Source organism: Argiope bruennichi, chromosome 11 (assembly GCF_947563725.1).
Source record: "Argiope bruennichi chromosome 11, qqArgBrue1.1, whole genome shotgun sequence".
NCBI lineage: Eukaryota > Metazoa > Arthropoda > Arachnida > Araneae > Araneidae > Argiope > Argiope bruennichi.
The window spans coordinates 15,168,322-15,192,271 of NC_079161.1; the positions used below are offsets into that span (position 1 = coordinate 15,168,322).

General features: G+C 25.1%; 1 protein-coding gene across 1 annotated transcript in view; it reads left to right on the forward strand.

Moving 5' to 3' along the window:
- The window catches only part of LOC129957162 (integrin alpha-PS1-like), a 141,094-nt gene extending 117,878 nt beyond the window's left edge, over positions 1-23,216 (forward strand). Inside the window, exons 9-26 of the mRNA XM_056069339.1 lie at positions 781-872; positions 1,610-1,752; positions 3,505-3,609; positions 5,279-5,510; positions 7,000-7,149; positions 7,262-7,341; positions 8,533-8,680; positions 8,818-8,898; positions 9,280-9,359; positions 9,461-9,547; positions 10,881-10,977; positions 13,296-13,415; positions 13,789-13,848; positions 13,955-14,071; positions 15,395-15,514; positions 15,604-15,705; positions 18,669-18,797; positions 21,219-23,216. Of these exons, the coding sequence (XP_055925314.1) occupies positions 781-872; positions 1,610-1,752; positions 3,505-3,609; positions 5,279-5,510; positions 7,000-7,149; positions 7,262-7,341; positions 8,533-8,680; positions 8,818-8,898; positions 9,280-9,359; positions 9,461-9,547; positions 10,881-10,977; positions 13,296-13,415; positions 13,789-13,848; positions 13,955-14,071; positions 15,395-15,514; positions 15,604-15,705; positions 18,669-18,797; positions 21,219-21,287 (2,012 nt within the window). The 3' untranslated portion in view covers positions 21,288-23,216. The remainder of the gene's footprint in view (positions 1-780; positions 873-1,609; positions 1,753-3,504; positions 3,610-5,278; positions 5,511-6,999; positions 7,150-7,261; positions 7,342-8,532; positions 8,681-8,817; positions 8,899-9,279; positions 9,360-9,460; positions 9,548-10,880; positions 10,978-13,295; positions 13,416-13,788; positions 13,849-13,954; positions 14,072-15,394; positions 15,515-15,603; positions 15,706-18,668; positions 18,798-21,218) is intronic.
- The last annotated feature ends 734 nt before the right edge of the window (positions 23,217-23,950 follow it).

Genomic DNA, 23,950 nt, shown 5'->3' on the forward strand with positions numbered 1-23,950 from the left:
GCAGTAAAAATTGTGTCTTCCTTAGCCATCTAGCTTGCTTGTTTTTATAAACGTAATTTGCATGATATATGAAGCTTTTAACATAGTTTTGTGATATGTATAATTTTTTATTATATTACAATTTTTAGGTATATTAAATAGGTAATAATGATAGTAATATTATTAAATACAAATAACATTATGTAACAATAAAGAAAAACAAGAAAAAGCAAATCATTATAAATGGAAAGGAATAAATAAATTTCTTAATACATTGGAAATAATCAACATGTACAATATAAATACAAGCATGAAATACATTATATACATACATGAAAATATATATGAAATGTATAAAAGAGAAAGAAATTAATTATTGAATCTATACAAAATTAGAAGTGTTTATAAATCTATAGCTTATGAATTCATATATTTATTAAGCCATATTAACTAATTGCACTTATTGATAGGATATTATCATTTCTGGTGCATGAAAAAATTTCTTGGAAATAATTTTGTAAAATATCCTATTTTTATGTCTAAAAACTTGTTTAAAATCCGTTGGCATTTCTCTTTAGCTAGACGGAATTATAAGTGCAGCCATTAATAACATATTCAGCTACTCTTTTTCTTTGTTAATAATTGGAATCTGATGATTTTTTTTTGTCATACATAAAGGCAATGCTTATTTAATTAAATTCAATAACATCTTAAATGAAATCAAGGCCATTGAGATTTTACAAATTGATATAACTTATGAAGAATTGTTAGATATTAATGTCTTATTGTTTACGTTCTTAGATCTTGCTGTTGGGGCACCTTATGAGGAAGGTGGTGGGGCTGTATACATATATTCAGGATCAGAAGAAGGTCTTGTACTTACGCCCTCTCAAGTAAGTTGCTTATGACGTTGTATAAAAAAGGCTGCAGTTCTAATTGTTAGTATTAATACACTTTAAAATAATGGCATTTCTGTTATATCATTGCAACAATTTCATTTTGAAAATGTACATTATGTGAAATTTTTGATTAGTTTGCTTGTTGATAAATATTTATTAATAATTTACTTATATAATAATATATGTTGCACAGTTTTTAATAATTTTCAATATGATAATTAAACTTTATACACAATTCCATATTTGTTTTCAATACAAGTTTATTTAATGTCAAACCACATTGTTAGACATTTAAAATCACAAGCATCCATATCCTTATTATATGAATTAAAATATACAGTTCCGTGCATTTTAGTGCTGTAAAAAAAAATATTCATGAAATTAAACAATTTTTCATTTAAATATTGAGTTTATTGCACAGAATATAATTTTCTTCCATTTGAAACTATATGGTGCCTTTTAAATATGTTAAGCGTTTTAAACAGGTGTGACGATTTATTGTGTAAATTTTTCCCATAATATCAACTTGAGAAATCGCTGATTATTGTTGCCAGTTATTTATGAAACTGCTTATTTGCTCTGTGTACGATATAATGAATTATAGAAAATAACAAATTTTAACACTTAGGAAGGATTTTTATAATATTTTAAATATTTTATTTGGTTTTGTATTTTTTTTTCACTATTTGCATTTGAATATCAGTTTGTTAAAAGGATTTTTTCCCCTGCAGGTTATACAACCAGAAAACATCAATAAGGCAAGTAATTTAGTAACTTTTGGTTACTCTCTGAATGGAAGAATGGATATGGATGGCAATGGATATCCTGATCTGTTGGTTGGATGTTATGAAAGCAACTCTGTTGTTTTGTTAAGGTATAGTATTTATTTAAAACTTAATTTATTCATCATATGCTGATTCAGTTATCTGCTATGTTATTTTCAAACTGTTGAGTCATTCTGTTCTGTGACAAAATATTTGTTGTTTTAAATTTCACATCAATAATTAATTAATGTTTCACTGGTTTGTTAATATTCGAAGTTTTTTTATTCTGTGAACACAAATTTCTAAAATATAAATTTATATTTCTACAGGATTATCTCAAATTTAGATTTTAGTTATAATTCATTTTTACCCACCCTGATAGAAATATGTTTTTTTCCCCTGACGTTTCTTACAAAATTGTGAATTCTAATGAAATCCCATGTAGTTTTGAAATTAATCTGTTATTTCCAACTGAGAAATTAGTCACTGAATGATCTATTTGTATTTTTGCTCAATTCATTCATTTCAGATATTCTTAGTGAAATTTGCCTTATTTATCCTCAGAATTTGTAATAATAAATTCTTTCCATCAAAATCAGAAGAATTCTTGTGAGGTCATTAAACTCCTGCCTCACCTTTTAAAACTTGTAAATGTCCTATACTCACTTTGCTTTTGGAAATAATTAACGAAAATTGGATTTCTTTTCATGAAATCTGGACTGTAGATTGGATTTTAATTCTGCATTATAAAAGTGATATCATTTATCAAAATAGAATTTATTTTTATGTCAGTTCATGGTAAGAGAGTTGAAGAGCTTTCTTCAATTTGTTCTTTCTTTTGGAAAAATACTTTAATAGCTCAAAGCTGATGATTTTGCTACTTTTGCAATATTTTCATTATATTGTTCAGTGTCTCAATAGTGTAAAATGCCTTGTAAAACTTATGACTTAGTTCCAGAATAATTTGTATTATTTGGGTAGGATTGCCCTACCCCTTCAGAGATATCAAATATCAAATTATACTTTTCAAAAACATTAGATCAATGCTATTTAAGAGTTTTAATCAGGTATGTATATAGATGCTTTTTGGCCATAGGGAGTGACATTTTGAAGACCCTTTTTTTAGAATTGGTCAATTATAGCTTCACATTTCAAGGCATTATAATTTGACATGTTATTGGTTATATTTATTTTTTTATTTTAATAACTCTGTGGAAATATTTTTGCATATTTTTTAATAAGTATACCATGAAAAAATAACTTATAAAATTCTTGACAAATTAATCACGACTATTAGTTAATGATTTTTTGTACTTATAAATAAAAGCACTTATAGTAGATTGAAAAAAACAACAACATTAAATTTGCTGAAAATGTTTTTTTCAAACGTAAATGTTACAAAATAACATTAAAATTGTTTTGAAAGTTCTGTAAAGTGATAATCAAGCAAGTTAAATGATTAAATTAATATTGGAACAAGTAATTAATTACATATAGTAATATGAATATTTTTTTATAATTAATTTGGTTCAGAATATTTATTTGGTAACTAAGTTAATAATATTTTTAATTAAACTGTCCTGCAGTTTCCTCAATCATTTATTCTAGGCAGCTGTTTATCATTTCTTTTAATTAGTTATCATAGTGTTTTTGTGAAAGTATCAGTATTTTTTTTGTTAAGTATTGTTTTTCTTTTTGTTTATTGATTTAATACTTCAAAAGTGAATACTGAAATATCGTAATTTTGAATATGAATAATCGAATTTTTATATCAAATATCAAGTAACTAAATTTCTTAACTTTCAAAGATTTTTTTATTTTACATACATTTTATTTATTATTTTTCATATTTTCACTCTTAGATCACGTCCTGTGTTGGATATTGCTACTTCAGTTAAAGGTCAATTGTCAAGCATTGATCCTGACAAAAAAGGATGTGAAAAAGATAGAAATGCTCCTGGTGTTTGGTAAGCAGAAACAATATTTGTATATTTTTATGCATTCAGTATATTTTACTTACAAGATGTTCACTCCAATTTTAACCCCAAAGCAATTTCTAGCTTATTAAAGATATATATTCTTTAAATGATAAGATGAATTATATCTTACATTGTTTCAGTAAATAAATGTGCTACTGAAAAGTTTTTGAACTTTTATGCATTCTTTTAGTCCTATTTGTCATATCAAATATAATAAGAAAATAATTCTACCCTTCTGCAATCAAAATTAGAAGAGTTATAAAGCTTTGAAATTTCATTATTTTAGACCAAACAGTTGTCACCTAAAAAAACAAAAACAAATTCGGTGGAAAAGATTATTTTTATACTGGCAATCATTGAAGTGGCATGAAACTATCTAAAATAATAATATTCAAACTTCATAACACAATTGTAATCTCAGAAGAGTGGAAATTCTGTTATTTAAAATATTGGTGTGTCAAGAATGTTTTACTAAATCTGATTTATAAGGCTGAGGATTGCATAAAAGTTTTGAATTCATAGCTCTTATATGCAGTACTTTTACTGAATCAAAGATTATAAAATATAATTCTTTATATATAAAACATTTTTCAAAAAGGAAGTATAAGGATGTATAAGGATGCCCATGTATAAGGATTTAGATATTGAATCGCAATTAAAACAAACACCTTGTATATCTTTTTTTTTTTCTGACACTAACCCTATATTAGACTCAATTCAGACTAAATTATTTGTAATCAAATTTAACATTGGTTAAATATATAAGTGTTAACAAAGCTAACACTTATTTATTTCTTACTACTAGAACCAAAGGAGTGTTCTCTCTTTAATTTGATTATTGCTTGATTACACAACCTGAAACTTTTTTAAAAAATTTAATTTCTTCATGAAGTTAAGTCTGAATTTAGTCTTATATTGGACTTTCCATAAATTAATTGAATGCTTACTTTGATATGTGCTTGTTTAAAAACTATTAATTTTCTTATTAGCTCTGTTTTTCTTATATGGTAAGACCACATATTCAGTTTTATTTATTATATTTGTTATATTATTAATTACTGTGTTTACATATGTGGATACAGAAAAATAAACATGCAAGCTCCTCTTTAATGGATTTATAGTCTAATATCTACATCTACATTTAGAGTATTAATATATAAATTCACATGCCAAATTTCATTTATCAAATTGTTTCATTTTTGAGTTATCATGGGTGACATCCCTTCAAAATTTCCATAAAAAATTTGATGGCTATCTTCAATTTTCATTTAAAAACTGCATATCAAATTTCATGATTTATGTATTAACTTGTGGGTTATTGTTTTATAGGATATACAATTTTTTTAAAAGGAAGGTATTCAAGAATGTTTAAAAAATACAGATTGGTCAAAAATCATTATTTTACATTTTTGATGATACAATTTGTTTATATTCAAGATTCTAACAATATTAATTGGCATGAACTTTTTTATTATTGATTAAAGACTCTTCAAATTATATATTTAAGTTATTCAAATTATTATTTTTATTTTCTATATTAAATCTTAGTGATAACTTTCTTGTGAACAAATGATAGTGGTAACTGGGTCTTCTTTAATAGAAAAGTAACCATTTTTATTAGATGTTTTATTGATATAGTATTTTGTCTTTTATTTAGCTTCTCCTTTGAGGCATGCTTTCAGTTCAATTCTACCTCACTATCAACATTTGATGCTCTAAAACTGAAATACAAAATTGAAGCTGAAACTTTCACTGGAAGAAAGTATTATAGAGTTCGCTTTAAATCTTCTTTGGACAGTGACACACCAAATATAGTTGAGAAAGAAGTTACAATGAAGGGCAGCTCTTTCAATAGAAAACATTGTTCTGAAGAAGTTGTGTATTTAAAAGTATGAATGAGTTTGAATTTCATTTATGTCTATTTAACTTAAATGTTTTTGTTTTTTCCCCCTTAAATCTCAGAATATAAACCATTTAAAATTTGAAGTGTTTCAAAAACCAAATAGTAAAATACTATTTGCAGTTTTTTAAAAATCTATTTACTAATTAATAAACTTGTTTTATAATAATCTTTTTTCCTCTCCTATAGTTTGCTGTTATTTATTATTATTATTTTTTTTGCATCATTTAGTTGATGTAAAATTTTGTTTTAATTTTTTTTCTTCATCTCATGAATTATATATTAACCCTTAACTGGGGATGTGTGGTCTGTGAGACCACTAGCGATGGATTTTCTGTCACCCCTATTCTATTTTTAGCTCAATTGAATGGATTGACCCTGTAGCTTCCTGTTTCGTGACCTTCAATACACGTGCACTTTTTCAACCGATTTCAGCAGATGCTTTTTAAAATAATTCAGTTATCTCTTTGAGCCCGGTCTCTAAGACCGCATCTCCCTGTTAGTGTCCCAGTGATAGACAAGGCTTAGAAGATGGTGCTAAAACTTGGGCCCCAAAATATCATCCAGTTTATTGATCCTATTATGAAGCAGTGCTCCAGACACTTTTAAATGAAGAATAAAGCGATTTTAGTGATAAGGAAAATTGTACAGAAGAGCTCTTCGATGAAAGTTCGCATTCAACTGATTTTGATATGTATGTTCAAACATAGTTAATTTTTCTAGTGATAATGTATTTTGAAAATTTTATAAAATATATTAATATACCAAGAGATATATATACAGAATTTATAGGTTGATTTTTATACTAGTTTCTTAACCTGTATGTTTAAAATGCCCTAGAAATCGTCAATGATCACACAAATCACACAAACGATAAAAAAAGGGCCAATTTTACCCATTGTCATTTTTTTTTATTTTTTATATAATTGTTGAATTTTACATTATATTGTCTTCTATATACCTTCATATACTGTAAAAATAAATATGATTTAAAAAGTAAAAAGTAATATGCTTTTTCAAGAATATTATTTATTTTAACATGTCATTTGAGAAGAAAACGTGTCTTTCACCGCAATTACTTTTTTCAATGATAATATATTTTGAAAAATTTCTGAAACATATCTATATATCAAGAAAAATATCTGCAAAATATATTGGCAGTTTTTCATATTAATACAATTATTAGAAAATTTAATTTGAATGTAAATGAAATTCGGTCTCATAGACCGCACCTCCTCAGTTAAGTCCTAAATTTTCACCTCCCCAGTTAAGGGTTAATAGATTAAAGATTTTATTTTGCTTTGATTGTGTATATGGGATAGAAATAAATCAAAACAAGCATTTTATTTTAATTTGTTACTAATATTTAGTTAGAGAATTAAAAAAAAAAAAATTAAAAAGAAAGTTTTAATAATTTTATAGATATTTTAATTTTAAGTTTTAGCATCATCTCATTTGATAATATTAATGTTTTATAGGATAAGAGTGATATACAAAATCCTGTCCAGTTTAAACTGACCTATTCACTTATCCAAAAAGATCCAATTCAGCCAATACCAGGTGATGTACTGCCAGATGTAAATGTGTATCCAATTCTGAATCAAAAAGAAGCTTCAAGAATCTTTGAGGTAATGTAATTTTAAATATTATGTAATTGGGATGTTTTTGAAATATTTTGCTTTTTTTAACTTGTTATGCATTTATTTGAATTTTCCATTAAATTTGAAATTTTCATTGTAGGCAAAATTCTTAAAAGATTGTGGAGTCAATGATATTTGTGAAAGTGCCTTAGATGTTGTTGTTGACATCAATTTAAAAAGGTAAAAATAAAGTAATAATTTTTAGAAATGACTTTTATTTCCGTGAGATTGTTAATTGTTGTATGATAAATTGTGGATAATTTTATTAATTGTTTGGAATTAATTATATTAAGAAATTTTTTATTGTACTTTTTACTTTATATATATATATATATATATGAAATCATGGACATAATTGTATCTTAAAGGAAGTTAATTAATTTATAAAAGTTTTGTTGAATTTCATTTAAATTCATTTTTAAAAGTGATTAAAGAAAAAGATGGTAGTTCATATAAATGTAAAAACAGACTCACCCCAAAAATATTACTCAATTAACAGAACAAAAATGTTCGAAAATCTTATTTTGGTATACTTTAATTAAGAAAATGAAACGGGAAACAGGATAACGGGAGGGGGACTGAAAAAAGAAAACAGATCAGAAAGTAAAAATTATTTTTTAGTTATATTAATTTGATTGCCATTTGTGTTGTTGAACCTGAAAAAAATGTTGTATATAGACTTACCATAAAAATATGTGATAGCAAAGCAAGAAACTTGATTACATAATCCTTGTGAATTTAGCATTGAATCAAATTTGAGATTAACCTCTTTTAGATTAACTTATATCAAGCTTTTATAAACTATGATTTCAATCTGAAGGGGAATTATCTCTAGATAATGGGATCATTGGAGCTTCCTCATAGCCATTTTTTTTAATTCTACAGTATTAATAAGTTAAAAGTAATCTAGAAGGCCATAGTAGCTTAAAAATTTGGTAAAATATGTTTAATAATTGTTTTTAACTTGTTTTTATTTTTAATTTCCTTATTTATTTATGAACTTTAGAGTTTAGAAAATTTTTTTACCCCAAAAAGATCTTATTGGTCGAACAAGTTTAAAGTATTTTTACTAAAATGTAAAATTTTCTATTGCTTCTATAATTGCAAAGCAGTAAATTGCTATTATAAGTAATAAATAGCAATTTACTTCTTTGCAATTGTTATTGAGCCTGTTTGAAAATATTGCTATGATATAAATGGCAATCAAATATAACTTGCCATTGGATGATTAATAGAAACACATTGAGAAAAACAATATTCATTATTTCAAATTTTTTAGAATTCATTAATACATATTTTTGTGTATTTCTTATTGCATGTATTATTTTTATGCTAATATTTGAACTTTATCTTGGGGATTTTTTTTAATAGAGACGAACAAGGCAAACCTATTTTGTATTTGGGTGAAAAACAGTTAGCTTTATCTGTAAAAGTTACTAATTCCAAAGAGCCTGCTTATGATGCTATGTTGTATGTGTTCCATCCTGTCAGCCTAAGCTATGTGGGAAAGAGAGTTGTGGTGAGTAAATTTCAATCCAATAAATCTCTTTCTAAAGGCTTTCATAATAAAACATTCTTGACCTGTTTAAACATATTGTTTCTAATATTTTTACAATTTTTATATGTTCTAATTTAGAAAATTTTATATTTTCTTAGAAAGGTGATCAAATTGAATGTGTTCCTTTCAATTCAACAGTTACAAAATGTGAACTTGGAAACCCTTTGAAAGCTAGTGAGGTAATATTAAAATCTATTTGTATATTTAATCCTGATTTTTCCTGTAGGATAAATGTTGTGATATCAAGATCACAATTGTAATGGTTGGCAATTGTAATGGTTGTGAAGTACATTAAAAATTCTTTTATTGCCATACTTTTAACAACCAAGACTATTTATACATACAATAAAAGATATGTGGCATTTTTTAGTTAGCCGAGTTCGGTACTTTAAAATAAAAATAAAAAAAGTTTTTAACATATTTAAATTGTTTAGACCTTCCAGTTCTGAATTAAATTTCATGTCATGTTTTCAGGAACTGCTTATTCAATTCGAGTAGCTTGGACTAAAAAATTGTCGAAATTTAGTGTATATACTCCTAATTTATTAAAATATTTTCAGGTTGAACTGCTTATCAGGTTTAATCCCAAAGATGTTGCTGCGGATGAAAGAAGTCTTAAGATGAGTGTTAAAGTAAATACGTAAGTAAAAATAAATCTTAAAAATGCTTTTATATTTATATTAATTTTTGTAAAAGTGTAAATTATATATTTTTATTCATGTTTGAATTTGTCAATTTCAGTACAAGTGTAGACGAAAATGCTGAAACTCGAGATGATACTGTAATTGAAGCAAGTATTGTTAAGTTAGCCGAACTTGAAATCAGAGGGTAAATATTATTTATTTATTTTGCATTTGTTTGGTTGTCTTAATGGAGAATGGAACATACAAATATTTGTTCTTGCTTAGGGTTCATTGCAATAATATAATTTTAAATCTACAGTGTTATTGAATAATTATGACATAAATATACAACAAGTTATGGACAGTGCCACAAAAATAATAGAAATATTAACTCTTAATGTCAAAAACAAATTCATTGATTAGTTTGACTTATTCTAATTTTAGCAGCGTCTTTCCTTTTCTGCTTTTATTGTATGCTTATATACATTTATGGAATGGTTTAATCATCTTTTTTCTCACCACTTTTTTGCTTATTTCTCAATTCTCAGATAAAAACTAGCTCTTATGTTGCTGTGTTAACTTGCCTTTCAGCCTCCATATGTCATTTTGGTTTTCGTTTCTTTACCTTTAGATTAGCAAATTCCAAGATTTTTTTTTTTTCCTATGGAAGATTTTATCAGAGAAAATAAAATCCTCCCCATGTCCTTTCAATTATTTATTAAAAATGATATCTGAAAATTTCTGTCAGTTATTTACTCTTGCTTTAGCAGTAATCATCTCTATCATCACGTCATGTTGCAGTAAGACAAGATATTTTTTTAGGGTGATTAGAAATCTAACAGACTATCCTATAAAGGATAGGAAGTCTTGATGAATTTATCTTATAAGGGGTAATAAGGTGATCTTGCATTCTTTTCCCTACCGCATGTGTCACTGTTATTAATTTTTTACCTCTGTGATCCTGACTGGAAAACTACCTTCTTGCATCCCCAACATAGATTTAGAACATTTTGTAATTAGGTATAATATAAGTGGCATATTCTCGAAAGATGTTTTAATAAAATATATAGATGAAAAAGTTATACACAAAATTGAATGTATAACTGAAAAGAAGAAATTTTTTTATTGTACATATTTTTAAAAAAACTGAAACTGAAATCTATTTTATGGCCTGTGGCTTATTTTATTAAAAACCGTCATAGAATACTTTTCATTAGTTCTATTTTACTCAGTAAATCTACCAATCTACCTGTTAAATCATATTATTTTAAATGTCATTATTGCCTCAACTTTCTACCTATACCCTACCTTATCAATCTTGGTACAATCCACATAATACTTTTTGCAAGGTTGATTAGAGGCCAAATAGATTAGTCCTATGATACTGTGAAATTCTGCATAATTTACAGAGAATGTCATTATCTTTGAATTTGTGTGTTTATTGTCACACATAATGATGTGAATATCGCAAACACTTCAGCAAATAGCAATCATTTGCTTTGATTGTCTTGAATGACTTAATTTTTTCTCCCCCCTAGAGCATCTCAACCTGAACAAGCATTTTATGGTGGTGATTCAAGTAAAGTTCCTGTATATGTTGATGATGTTGGCAATGAAGTTGTCCACATTTATGAGGTAATGTTTTTTGCTATAACCTGTCTTTACTTTTGATTTGTAATTTTTTCTGTACAATGGAAATGTTCGGAAACTTATGTTAATGGGATTTTGCCTCTGTACATATTCTAATTCGAGCGTGTTGTGGAACTTTAGAAGAAAGAATGTTGTTTTTTTTCTCACTCAGTTCTTGCTCATGGTTTGAAATGATGTAAAAAGTCCCAAAATATCTCTTTTAGCCTCAAAATGGAGTTATTAACTTGTTAACATCTAAATTAATTTAAAGTATATATATATCATCATAATTCTTTAAAATCATTTAACGAACATTAGAATTGTGATGAGTGCAATAGAAAATTTATCAACTTAAATAATTTTTGAAAAAGGATAAGTGAAAATGCAGTAGAAAATCAGCACCTTTCTTTTTATAGATAAAAGAATAAATGTAAAATTGTGGTAAAATGATGGTAAAAATGCTGTAAAGTATTGGAGGGGGGGGGAGATAATTTTTAATTTCCTTGCATTACTTTAAAAAAGTTAAAAAAATTAAATAATGAAATTTAAAAATCAATTAAAATGTTGGTGTTTTCCTGTTGAAAGTTGCTTAGGAATTTGAGAATACATAATGACCTGTTAGCAAACAAAAAAAAGGAACAATATGGAAAACAAAAGGAACAGCTTAACATGTAAGTGAAATACAACTGTATTCATTCAAGATGCTGGGCATTAATGGGTTAATTTAACTTAGTTACTCATACTTTTTATATAATGGCAACTTAATTTGCCACTCACTGAAGTTAGTGGTTTTATAGAATTTCATTAATGACAAAAAATTTTCATTTTGCAAGTAATTATGATCAATTGCATGATATAAAATACCGTGCATAATGTGGCTTTCTGCTGTAAAAACAGCGAGATATTGTCGAATAAGATGAATATACATTATTTATTTAAATTTTTATCTGTTATATAATAATTACATTATATATATATATATAATTACATTATAATTACATATTAAATACATTAGTTATTTAAAATTATTATTTATGAATAATAATTTTTAATATTTCCTTTTATTTGAGTTGCAATGGATTTAGATGTCAAATATTATAATTGTGTTTATGAATAAACAATAATGGAAATTTTTAAGAAAGCAGATTAGTTACCCTATAAAAATAAGGGGGGGGATTCTTTGTAAATTTGGATAATTTAAAAGTGTAATTGGATGCATTTGAAGGATTAATTTTTACTTCTTTAGTAAATATTTGAATTTTTAATTGATTAGCCAACTTTGTAGCAAAAGAATAAATAATAAATAGATAGTTAAAAAATGTTTGATGTGAAATAATTTTTTTAAAATTTAACATAAATGTGCAATTTATCTATTTATATCACATTAAAGAATTTCTTTGTTAAATGAAAAATGCTTTTTATTTATTAATATTGATTTGGCACACATTAGCATATTTTTTAAACTCAGTCACATATATAAATTAAATTAAACACAGACTCTTTTACTGTATCTCCGTTGCTCTTTATTTTAATACTCTCAAGAATGTACTAAAGGGTTACATTATTTATCCACTTGTTGGCACTACAAAAATTAGTAGACAGAGTGTTATGCTGATTTATTGGCACACAAATATAATATAAAGGTGAATATTAGTCAAATATTATAAATTTCGTTTTACCAAAATTGATTCCTTATTTTATTTAAAAGATAATCTCTTTATCTTTTTTATTTACAAGATAAAATAAAATTTGTTATTGTCTTTTATGGATCATTGCCAATTCTGAAAAAGATATTAAGAGATCTGTCATCCTTAATACCATATTACCAAGCTAGTTTTCATGCTTATTATAGTATTATATAGAAATTATTTCAGCAATAAAATTTTTATGCTGTATAAAATCATTTTTTTTTCTGTATTTTATTTCATAAATTAAATGTTGTAAAATCTTATAAAATGATTTAATTTGAGTTTTAAAATTGATTATTTTTAATTAATTATTAATTGAGTTTGGTCAATTAATTATTAATTAAATTTAGTTAATTTGAGTTTTGGTCTTAATTTTGACTTTCTCAAATTCTTGCCTTTTTGCCTTTAATTCTAAAAGAAGGGCAATTAAAGTTTTTACTTCATTGATATATATTTAAAAAGTAAAAACTCCAAAATTCTATTTCATCATAATTTAAAATGGCTGTCAATATTTTTGAATAAAATATTTTTTGGTCAAATTAATTAATTAATTTCAAAATGATTGGTTCATAAGTTTCAGTTTATTTAATTAAATGGTAGTACGATTTTTATGTTACATTTACTGTTTATCTATAGATTATTAATCATGGGCCGTGGTTGGCCACGGGTGTTGAAGTGGTTGTGTCTTGGCCATATGAAGCTATTGGAACATATGAACATGGAAAATGGTTGCTATATATTGTTGAAAATCCAGAGGTAATTTATATTTTATATTGTTCATTTATGTGCATATAATCTCTTCAGATTCTGATATATATTGAAACACTTAAAGCTTAATTCCTTGCTGCCTTCTCCAGGTGCTGGACCATATATATATATATATATATATATATATATATATATATATATATATATATATATATATATATATATATAAAATTTAACACAGACTATGGAATTGCACTTGAATGCAATTTTTCTTTTTGTTTCTGAAATTATTCTAATTTTTACTTCAAAACAGCATGTCAATACATCTAAATTAAACTTTCAATTTTTTTTTCTGGAATGTCATTTTATTGAAAATGATAAGTGTGACAAATGAAAATATGTCTTATTTTTATTTATTCAGATTATTGGCAATGGTTATTGTGAATTAGATCCTGCTCAGTTAAATCCATTAAAACTTCAAGTAAGTAACTTGCTTTATGTAATTTATTGATGCTGATAAATAAGTGTGTATAAACATTATTCATTAGAAACTTTCTTTTGTTCATTTCTTTTTATTCTTTTTTCAGAGGCATCCTGAAGAATTGCGTTTAGCTTCAGCCAGTTCTTATCGCAAAAGAATAAAACGAGGAGTAGAACCTCAAGAATTAAGAATGGAAGGCAAAATTGTAAAAGTTGTCAATTTGGTAAATAACTTAGCTTTGAATTTCATTGTAAAAATTTATTGATAGTGCCAAACATGTAACCCTTTAATGACTTTGGATGTTTATACTCACACAAGGTTTAATGTCGTAAGAGTCCTATAACATACCAATACACTCAAACAAAGTTATTTATACAAAAGTATGTTTTGACATTTTTAAGGTTTTTTTTGCACTAAGACTATTAATTTTTTCCTTCCTGTTAAATAAGTGTATGTATGTATGTATTAATCCCTGATAATAATGTGTTGGATATTGGAGGAATTTTTTTTTTCTTAAATTTGTAGAATTGAGAATACAACCTGATTATATTTATTGGTAATAAACACAAAAAAAGTCTGCATTTGAATTTATGAGTTTTGATGTTTGTTTAAAAGTAAGGATAACAGGTTCAAAGAATTCTATTGAATACATTACTTTCATCTACACTTTTGATTACTTATTCTTAGACTGTGTTTATAAGAGGTGGTAATATTCTAAGAGTATTATCTTAAGAATGGAAAGGCACAGTTTACAGAATAAAAATTTAATTAATATTAAAGAGACAAGAACATTTCTTGTGTGATATCAAATACAAGTAGCAAAACTAATAATAACAAACTGCTGTTGCCACACAGTATCTATGAATACAGAAATAATAACATTAAACATAAATGTGAACCTTACATGTTGAAATAAGCAATGGTAAGGTCAATTTTTACTTTCAATGAAATATAGAGAAGATTTCAAAATCAAGATTTTAAGAAATCTCATTATATACCTGACCCAATTTCGAGAAGCACATTTTTGACATTATGTTTGTTCACCTCTATCTACTACAAATTTAACTCCAAAATGCTTTAATCTAGTTTGATGAAATTTTTGTATATGGTGTTTATGCCAAATTTGTAGATTTCTGTCAAATTTTGAGCAAAATCCGTTCTTAGGAATTCTGTCTGTGTAGTTGTTTGAATATATGATGATAACTACATCTATAATGTAGACATCTATGAATACTTCAGACAAATCCAAATAGGGGTGGAACATCCTCTTTCAATTAAATTTTATTCAATTTTTAATGAATTAACATACATTTTTTATATTTTGCATTTTATGAGTCCATGGAAAATTTTCCATTTTTAAAAATGATTGTGAGAGAAAGAAAATTTAAACAAATTTGATGTAACGTTAAAATTTTTTTTTAACAATAAATGTTGTTGCTGAGTTATTAAATAAATTTATTTCTTTTCACATTGAGAAATAAAAATTGAATTTCAACTATCTGTTTTGAGGTTTTCTGAAGTTATCTTTTTGTCAATTTTTTTTTAGGATTGTGAGAAAGGTACTGCAAAGTGCTTTCAGTTTGAGTGTTACTTCCGAAGTATAGAAAGAGGCAGTACAGCCATTGTGAGGATTAAGGCTAGACTTTGGAATAGTACCTTTGTTGCGGTTCGTAATTTCTTTTGAATGCTGTTTCATATCATAGAATTTGCTTTAATCTTTTTGAGTATTTGAATAATTTGTTATTTTTATTTTAGGATTATCCATCTGTGGACTGGGTGACAGTCAGTTCTAAAGCTCACATTCGAGGCATTTCAGAGGATATTCGACAAACAGATGAGGCAAATGATTATGCTTCAGTAAGATTATTTTAAGTTTCTTTTATTAATGTTTTAGTATTGAAAAATGTAGTTTTTTACTTACATTTAATTTTTCTAAATAATATCCAAAAGTCAACTATTTTGAAATCAATTAATTCATTAAATTATTGATTTTAGAAATTATGAATTTTTATGGATTATATATATATATATATATATATATACAAAAGTATTAGAATCAAGTTAATAGGAAAAACAAAAATCAAATAAAAATTAAACCAAAAAAATTATTAAAAAAATATTAAAAAAGAATCCGGCCTGAAGACTTTTTCAAGGGTCACCCTCAGACAGGGATTCAAATAAAGGGATTTTTTCTGTGAGGACATACAGACATAAGCCTAATAATGATTCCTCGTGACCCGAAAATCCCCTGAAATTATGCTCAAGAGATATACCATTTTAACAGAAAGAAAATACAAAATAACAAATTAGAAAAAAAACCACAAAGTAAAAATACAATAAAAACAATAACAATAAAAACAAAAACAGCATTAAAATTAAAATTAAAATTAAAAACGAAAAGGCCAGAACATACCAACAGTGAAGGAAACTTTAAACAATCGATTGTGATTTCCTGTTTTTAAAAGTTAACGGTAAATTATGTAAACAGAGGTAGGCACCCAGCGCCATCTATTGAGTGATCCAATATGCAAGTAAAGTTCTATTTTTATTGAAGCCAAAAGATTAATCCCAAACCATACCTTGTTTAATTAAAAAATTGACATTACAGTAATTTCTAGGAAAATCATTTTTAATTAAATTTTTAAGGAGGATATTTGATGCTTCAATATAAGAATTTTTATTATTGCAAACCCTTTTGATCCTGTTAACTTGTGAGAAAATTAGATTTTTGAAAATTTTAGAGTTTAGATTGGAATGGTAGTTACATAGTTTTGTTATTTTAAAGTTGAAATCATCCCTTTTATCGTATATACCAACTATTGTTTTATCATTAGCAATTTCGATTTTTAAATCCAGAAAGGTAGCCTCAAGTTGATTTATATTTGTATCTTTTAGAATTAAATCTTTTGGATAGCAATTAGTAATAATATTAGTATTGTCGAAGTTAATCAAAAGTAGGTCATCAATATATCTCCACCCGTTTATTAAATTATATTTAATTATTTTTTTCTTGCATTTTTTTCTTGCAATTTTACTTGCATATTGGATCACTCAATAGATGGCGCTGGGTGCCTACCTCTGTTTACATAATTTACCGTTAACTTTTAAAAACAGGAAATCACAATCGATTGTTTAAAGTTTCCTTCACTGTTGGTATGTTCTGGCCTTTTCGTTTTTAATTTTAATTTTAATTTTAATGCTGTTTTTGTTTTTATTGTTATTGTTTTTATTGTATTTTTACTTTGTGGTTTTTTTCTAATTTGTTATTTTGTATTTTCTTTCTGTTAAAATGGTATATCTCTTGAGCATAATTTCAGGGGATTTTCGGGTCACGAGGAATCATTATTAGGTTTATGTCTGTATGTCCTCACAGAAAAAATCCCTTTATTTGAATCCCTGCCTGAGGGTGACCCTTGAAAAAGTCTTCAGGCCGGATTCTTTTTTAATATTTTTTTAATAATTTTTTTGGTTTAATTTTTATTTGATTTTTGTTTTTCCTATTAACTTGATTCTAATACTTTTGTATCAATTCATCTGTGTTTTAGAAGTAGCTGCAATTGCGCTCTCTAAATACTATGAAGTTCCTTTTTGGTTTTAGTTTAAATAGGTAATAAATTTTAGTTGCGATTTCGAAACTGTTTTGTTTCGTTTTCATTTTAGTTTCGTTTTCAAACTTTTTCTTACTTTAGATTGGTTATATATATATATATATATATATATATATATATATATATATATATATATATATATATATATATATATATATATATAGTGTGTTTGTTTGTGTGTATATGTTTGAGATTGATTAGTTGAGGTCTCAATCAGATAATTAGTGAATTTTAATGAAGTTGTATCTTTAATAAGTATTTGCATTCATCTATCACATTAACAATAAGTCATAAAAGACGAATAGTTAAAAAATTATTCCTCAGTTAATCCATTAGATTTTCTGTTTAAAAATATTTTGAGAAATTGTTTTTGATTTTTCTTTTATACTATTTGTAATCCATTTGTAAATCTCCTTGACATGTAATTGACAAATTTAAGCAGTTTTATTATTTGTTAATTTTTATTGGTAAATGCAGTTCTGCTCTAAAATTTATTTTCAGAATATTTTCAAAATGATTGCAAAATGGTGACTTTAAAATTCGTAGCTTTTGTCAATTTTTTTGCTTTTATATGCAGATTTAAGCATCCTTTCACAGTATTTAAGAAGGGAATTTTGTTTTTCATTTTTAAATGACATTTTAATGAAATTAACTTTTTTTTTAAACAGTACTTTTACATGATTACATTTTTTTCAGTTTTATTCTGAAGTTGGCTATTCTAAAAATGATTATAAAACATTTTTACGAATGTTAGCACGGTCACAATTAGGTCTTTTAAAATAATATTTATTCTTTAAGCTTAAATATAATGCCCAAAAATCTTAATAATACAATACATTTTATTTGATTTTTGAAAATACATTTTTATTGGTTTTTTTAAATTTAAGTATTTCAATTGATTAAAAAGAATTTATTATTAATAGCATTACGTTTCAAATTTTATTCTTTAAATTTATTTGGAATTAATATTAGCATCAAGGCTTATAAGCACATATATTTCATTTAAATATGAAGAGAAAAAAATGATAATTATTTTGGTGTACTAATTTTAGTTTATATTGCAAATATCTTGTCAACAGTTCTCATAATGGATTATTAGTGATAAAAATAATTACAATTAATATCCATTGTTAGCAATGAATTAAAGGCATTTAATTTTACAAGAATTAAAAATTCTTTTTCATTTTTGAACTTTTCCCCTATTTCTTTTAGGCTGAAACAAAAGCATATCCGGATATCGCTTTGTATCAGAAAACTGAGGAAGTAGCTTTATGGATCATCATACTTGCTGCTTGTGCTGGAATTCTTTTACTTATTATACTCATTATCATTTTGTGGAAGGTATGAATATTAATTTTTTACTTACTTCAAGTTTCCTTTTTATGCACTCATTCCATTCATGTCACTTAAATACGATTAAAACTAACGTTGCTTTTATTCTGAAAATTGACAGCATTAATAACAAAAGTTCATTTAAAAATACTAATATAATGGGAAAAAAACTGACATAAAAAGGACAAATAGAACACCTGATTATGGAAATATAGCCCCACATAACAAATAGAATTAGGTGAACTTGATCTATATTAAACTGTGTGTCCTTGAAAATAAGATCAGACCAGAAAGTGTATTGGGGGGCTTATTTTTAAAAAATGTTTATTTTTCGATGTACAACAGCTTTCTTTTCTTTATATGTAGTAATTATTATCTGCATTTAAAGCATTATAGCAATTTTGTGTTCATTTTTATTGTCTTTTGATCTTATGGTTCTGAAGTTTCATACATTTGCATAAGTGTTTACATCTCATTCACAAATACCTGATTTCATATTTATTGATATTTAACACATTCTGATGCAATTTAATTATGAAAAATTGTGTAATAACGAGTTAATTTTTGTTAAAAACATGTTTAATTTTACGCTACAAATAGATAATTAGAATTATTTATGTCATTTATTTTAAAATTAAATTAAACTTTATTTTGAAAGCTGATAGCATTCACGAGGCAATTAATTCATTAAAACAGTGTTATGTAATTAAAAAAACCTTGACATAAAAAAGGGAATTATGAAAATATGTCCATAGATAACAAATAGAATTTAATTCTATATAATTTAATGTATTAGTTGCAATATTATTTATTAATTGTAATTCATCGAGAAATATCAAAAACTGCAAAAATTGAACAAAATCTAAGTAAGCAAAATAAAATATAACAAGCATATGATGTTTTCCCAAACTTTCTGATTGATGGAAAGGCATTTGCTTTTTTTATTTTGTTATGAAGTCTTGCTTCAAATTTTTATTATTATAGCACCCATGCCACCTTTTAGAGGATTTTTTTTGGGGGGGGGGTTACAGGATTTTTATTCTTTATTCTCACTGCAATCATCTTGATCATCAAAACCTTTATTAACTTCATCATTATGGTTTTTTTTCATTAGTAAAAATGAATACTGACCAATACATTTACAAGAATGGAATCCGACTGACTGTCAAAATCTGGCTGTAACTTGTATCTAGTTATTTTAATGTGAAACAATATGTAACAATAATCTGATATTTATATAGGGAATAAAAGGGGACATATTACCAGATACAATATATTGAAAAATTTAAATTAAATTTATTATTATTATATTCCACAATAACTTTAATTGCATGGCTAGTGTAACTTTTTATTGTTTAATATAGCATGAAAAATCAGGTGGAGCTGCTCTTGTCATTTCTTTTACATGATGTCAATTATAATTTAGACTATCATTCATTTAAACATTGGTGTTAAATATAGCTTAATATTTATCCATATTGGATTTTATATTAAAATTATTTTTGCATAATTCTGCATTTTTTGAACTATTTTTCTGACTAATAACTTTATACTTAAGCATCCTGAAAACTTGCATTGGAGTCTGACTTTGATTTGATTATTACTTAGAAAATATAACACCAAATTTTGGTGCAGTTTGAAATTTAAAATTATATTTGACTTCTGTAAGTAAACAAGCTATAACAATTATATTTCGGCTTATTTGCCATTTTTCATCTTTGAATTATTATTTTTTTGAAAATAATACAATTTTTTTTCAATTTTATTTTGTGAATGGTATATTTATTTAAAAAATTCCGTTTGTAACAATATATTAAAAAATATTGCTATCTTTCTGTGATAAATTTATTTGGATTTTGAAAGTTAATATGTGATAATAGACCTTAGTTTATACTTATGTATAGATTTTAACTTTTACATTATACTATAGTTTTAATTTTTATGCTAAATAAATTATATTAAAAAAATCTGTATTTATAGAAATGCAGTAATATTATTTTTCTTCTTTCAGGTATTTAAAAAATTTACATTATTTAAAAGTTAAGATGCAATTACAAAAAATAATTTGAGACTTATTTATAATCTTTTACCTTTCAGTTGTTCTATGATTTTTATCTTGATATTTAGTAATTCATAATCTGTATTTAGTATTTATAATTTTTATATTTTATAATTTCATCTGATGGAGGGTTATTTATATATAAGAATTAAATATTGTTTGATTGAAAAGCATTGATTAATTCAATTTACTGTTTTTACATTTTGAATTTTTCATTAATTTATTTTACAGTTTTACTTTATATGTTGTGAACATCTCAAAAAGTTAACCAGAAATTAGCTTTTTTAAGAAGAGTTACAAAATAATAATTAAAATAAATTACCAGATTAATATAGAATCCACTAGCTAACATTACTTGTTTTCCTTTTCAGTGTGGATTTTTCAAGAGGAAAAAGCCTGGTTATGAGCCAGCACCTACACATGAAAAAGAATACATGTAAAGAGCTTTACATCAGTATGGGTGAAAACACAACAACAATGGTTGTGTGTCTTTTCAACAAATTTGCTATGCAATTAAAAAGGCAGCTATTCTTTATAGAAGTTTATACTTCAACAAACTGGACAAAAATATTTGTTGTATACCATGTGCTGCTAATATGGAACTTCAACTTAAATGAGGAATTTTAATAACCTGCCATATTGTGAATGATGTTAGCATTTTACTTGCTGTGATGAACATTAACTTTTTATAAGTTGTCGAGGAAATGTCATTTTATTCCTGGGCTTTTTGTGAAGCCAATAAATCCACAGAGAATAAGAAAATGTGATATATATGAAGTACTGCCAACTCAAAACTGTTCGATAGCCCACTTTATATTTCTCTCTTGAAGGATTGTAGCTGTACTGAGTTTTTTTTTTTAATCACAAAATGACTGAGTGCTTTTTTAATAGTTTTACTTTGTGCTTTTGTGTCTTGAAGTTAACTCGGTCTTTTTAGCCATGTTTTATGAGTTTTGTTTTATTAAATACTTTTTAAGTTTCATGTTTTGTTATGTATTACATGTTTAAAATATTTTGAACATTTAACTAATTCTTTTAAAACACAAAATATCCAAATTAATTTTGTTAATATTTTACTTTCTTATATTCTGAATATGAATGAATGAATGAATGATTAAATATCTTAAGCAGTGGAAGCTTCGGTGAAGAATTTATTCACCAGTGAAGTTTTATTGAAATTTTTTGGATATTTATATATATGAATCACAACACTGAATGTTTTTTGAAGAGAACAAAATCTATATCAGATAAATTCTCAGAAAGGTATATTAATGCTTTAATTTTCTTGTATTGTCCCAGCAATTTCATTGTTGTAATGTTTATAATTTAATAATTGTTTCTTATCTCCTGTAATTTCCAAATTTTGAATGTAATTTTTTTTAATGAGAAACATACTTAATTATGAATTGTAATTTACTATACAGTAACTGAAATAAATCTGCGGAAGTTTAATATAATACAGAAGAATTTTAATTATTTTGATATATTGCTTAACTAAATTTTTTTGAAACAGTTTTTACATATGTGATATTTTAAAGATTTTTTGAGCTAATTTTTTTAAACATTTAAAATGTTGATTAAAAAAATAAGATTTCCAAAACATTCAAATTAAAAAGGTATACTTTGTTAAACTGTTAGTATTATATAATATTTTAACTCTCATTCTAAAAAGAGAAGAATGCATGACTTAATCAGGCTTGAAAAAAAATATCCGTGATTTCAGAATGACTTATTTTAACAAGCATTTTATTTCACACACAGCACAGCTGTTCTGATGCATTTATTTTATATTCAAAATGATATATGATATTTTGCTGATAAAAACAATTTCATTGCTATTTATAAGTTTGATTGTATTTCTTTGATGTCCATAATGCTATTAATTCTTGCTGGTAAAAGAAAATCACTATTTTCAATTATAATTGCTATTTAATATTCATAATATGTTAATTTTTAGAGACATGAGTTACACAGCTTTGAATATACATTTACTTTTTCGAACAATTATTTTTGAAATCAAAATATACTCTCTTTGATGCGAGTATGAAACAATCAACTCCTTCATATACGTATTCTATCACATATCTCTGTCCCTGTATGATGTTTTCTAATACAATAATACTTTAATTAAAAACAGATATTTGTAAATAGAATGCCATTCTGTGCCTTATATTGTAGATAGTATTGTAACTCGTAAAGAGCATATTTTATTTTTCTTGTAATTAATCAACTTTTTTGTATTTGTAACAAACAGAAAGTGAAATATGTTCAAGAAATTATAGGTATAGATAAACTTTTTTTTTCAGTATACTATTTTTAGTTCTTGGAAATAATGAAAACTTGTATTCAAGTATATTAACACTATAAATGTTAATCAATAATAATTAATTTCTGATTTCGTTAATTTAAAATTAATTAATGATTGATTTCACTTTGGTATGAAAGACAATCGAATATTATATTTTGGTATTATAAAGATTAATGTATATTTTCATTTAAAATCAGGTTATATTTTTTCTAAGATATAAAATAATTCACTGGATTATTCATTTTGATTACTGTAAAAATTTGTTCATTTCAAATTTGAAGGAAAATTTGCACTATTATTAAATAGAAATAAGCAATATCAGAGTTTATATATATATAAAACATTTTATTTTATATAAATGTTCAAATAAATGATATTAAAATGTTTTGTGAAAAATAAAATTTTTCTATAATATATTTGTATATTTTAAATGTGGATAATAGATTTGAGTTTTTAATAATATTAAAATGTTGTGCTGTATTTTATGTTTTAATTATTAAATACTATATAGTTTTAATTTTTGTACTTATATTATTTAATTAGAACATAAGTATCTGTTTTATAATTTTAATACAAAACGTTTATTAATCTTATAAGCTTCTTTGATTATTTTATAAGTTGTTTATATAGTGTAATGGTATGAAACTTTCAGTTTTTATTTTCTCCGCAACACAAAATGCTGAGTAATTTACATGCCATGAAACATGGTGCTTTAATTATAAAATTCTATCTCTTCCTGTAATACTTGAGAACAATGTCTAAACTTTTGCAGCTGATTGTAAAAATTCTAAGAAT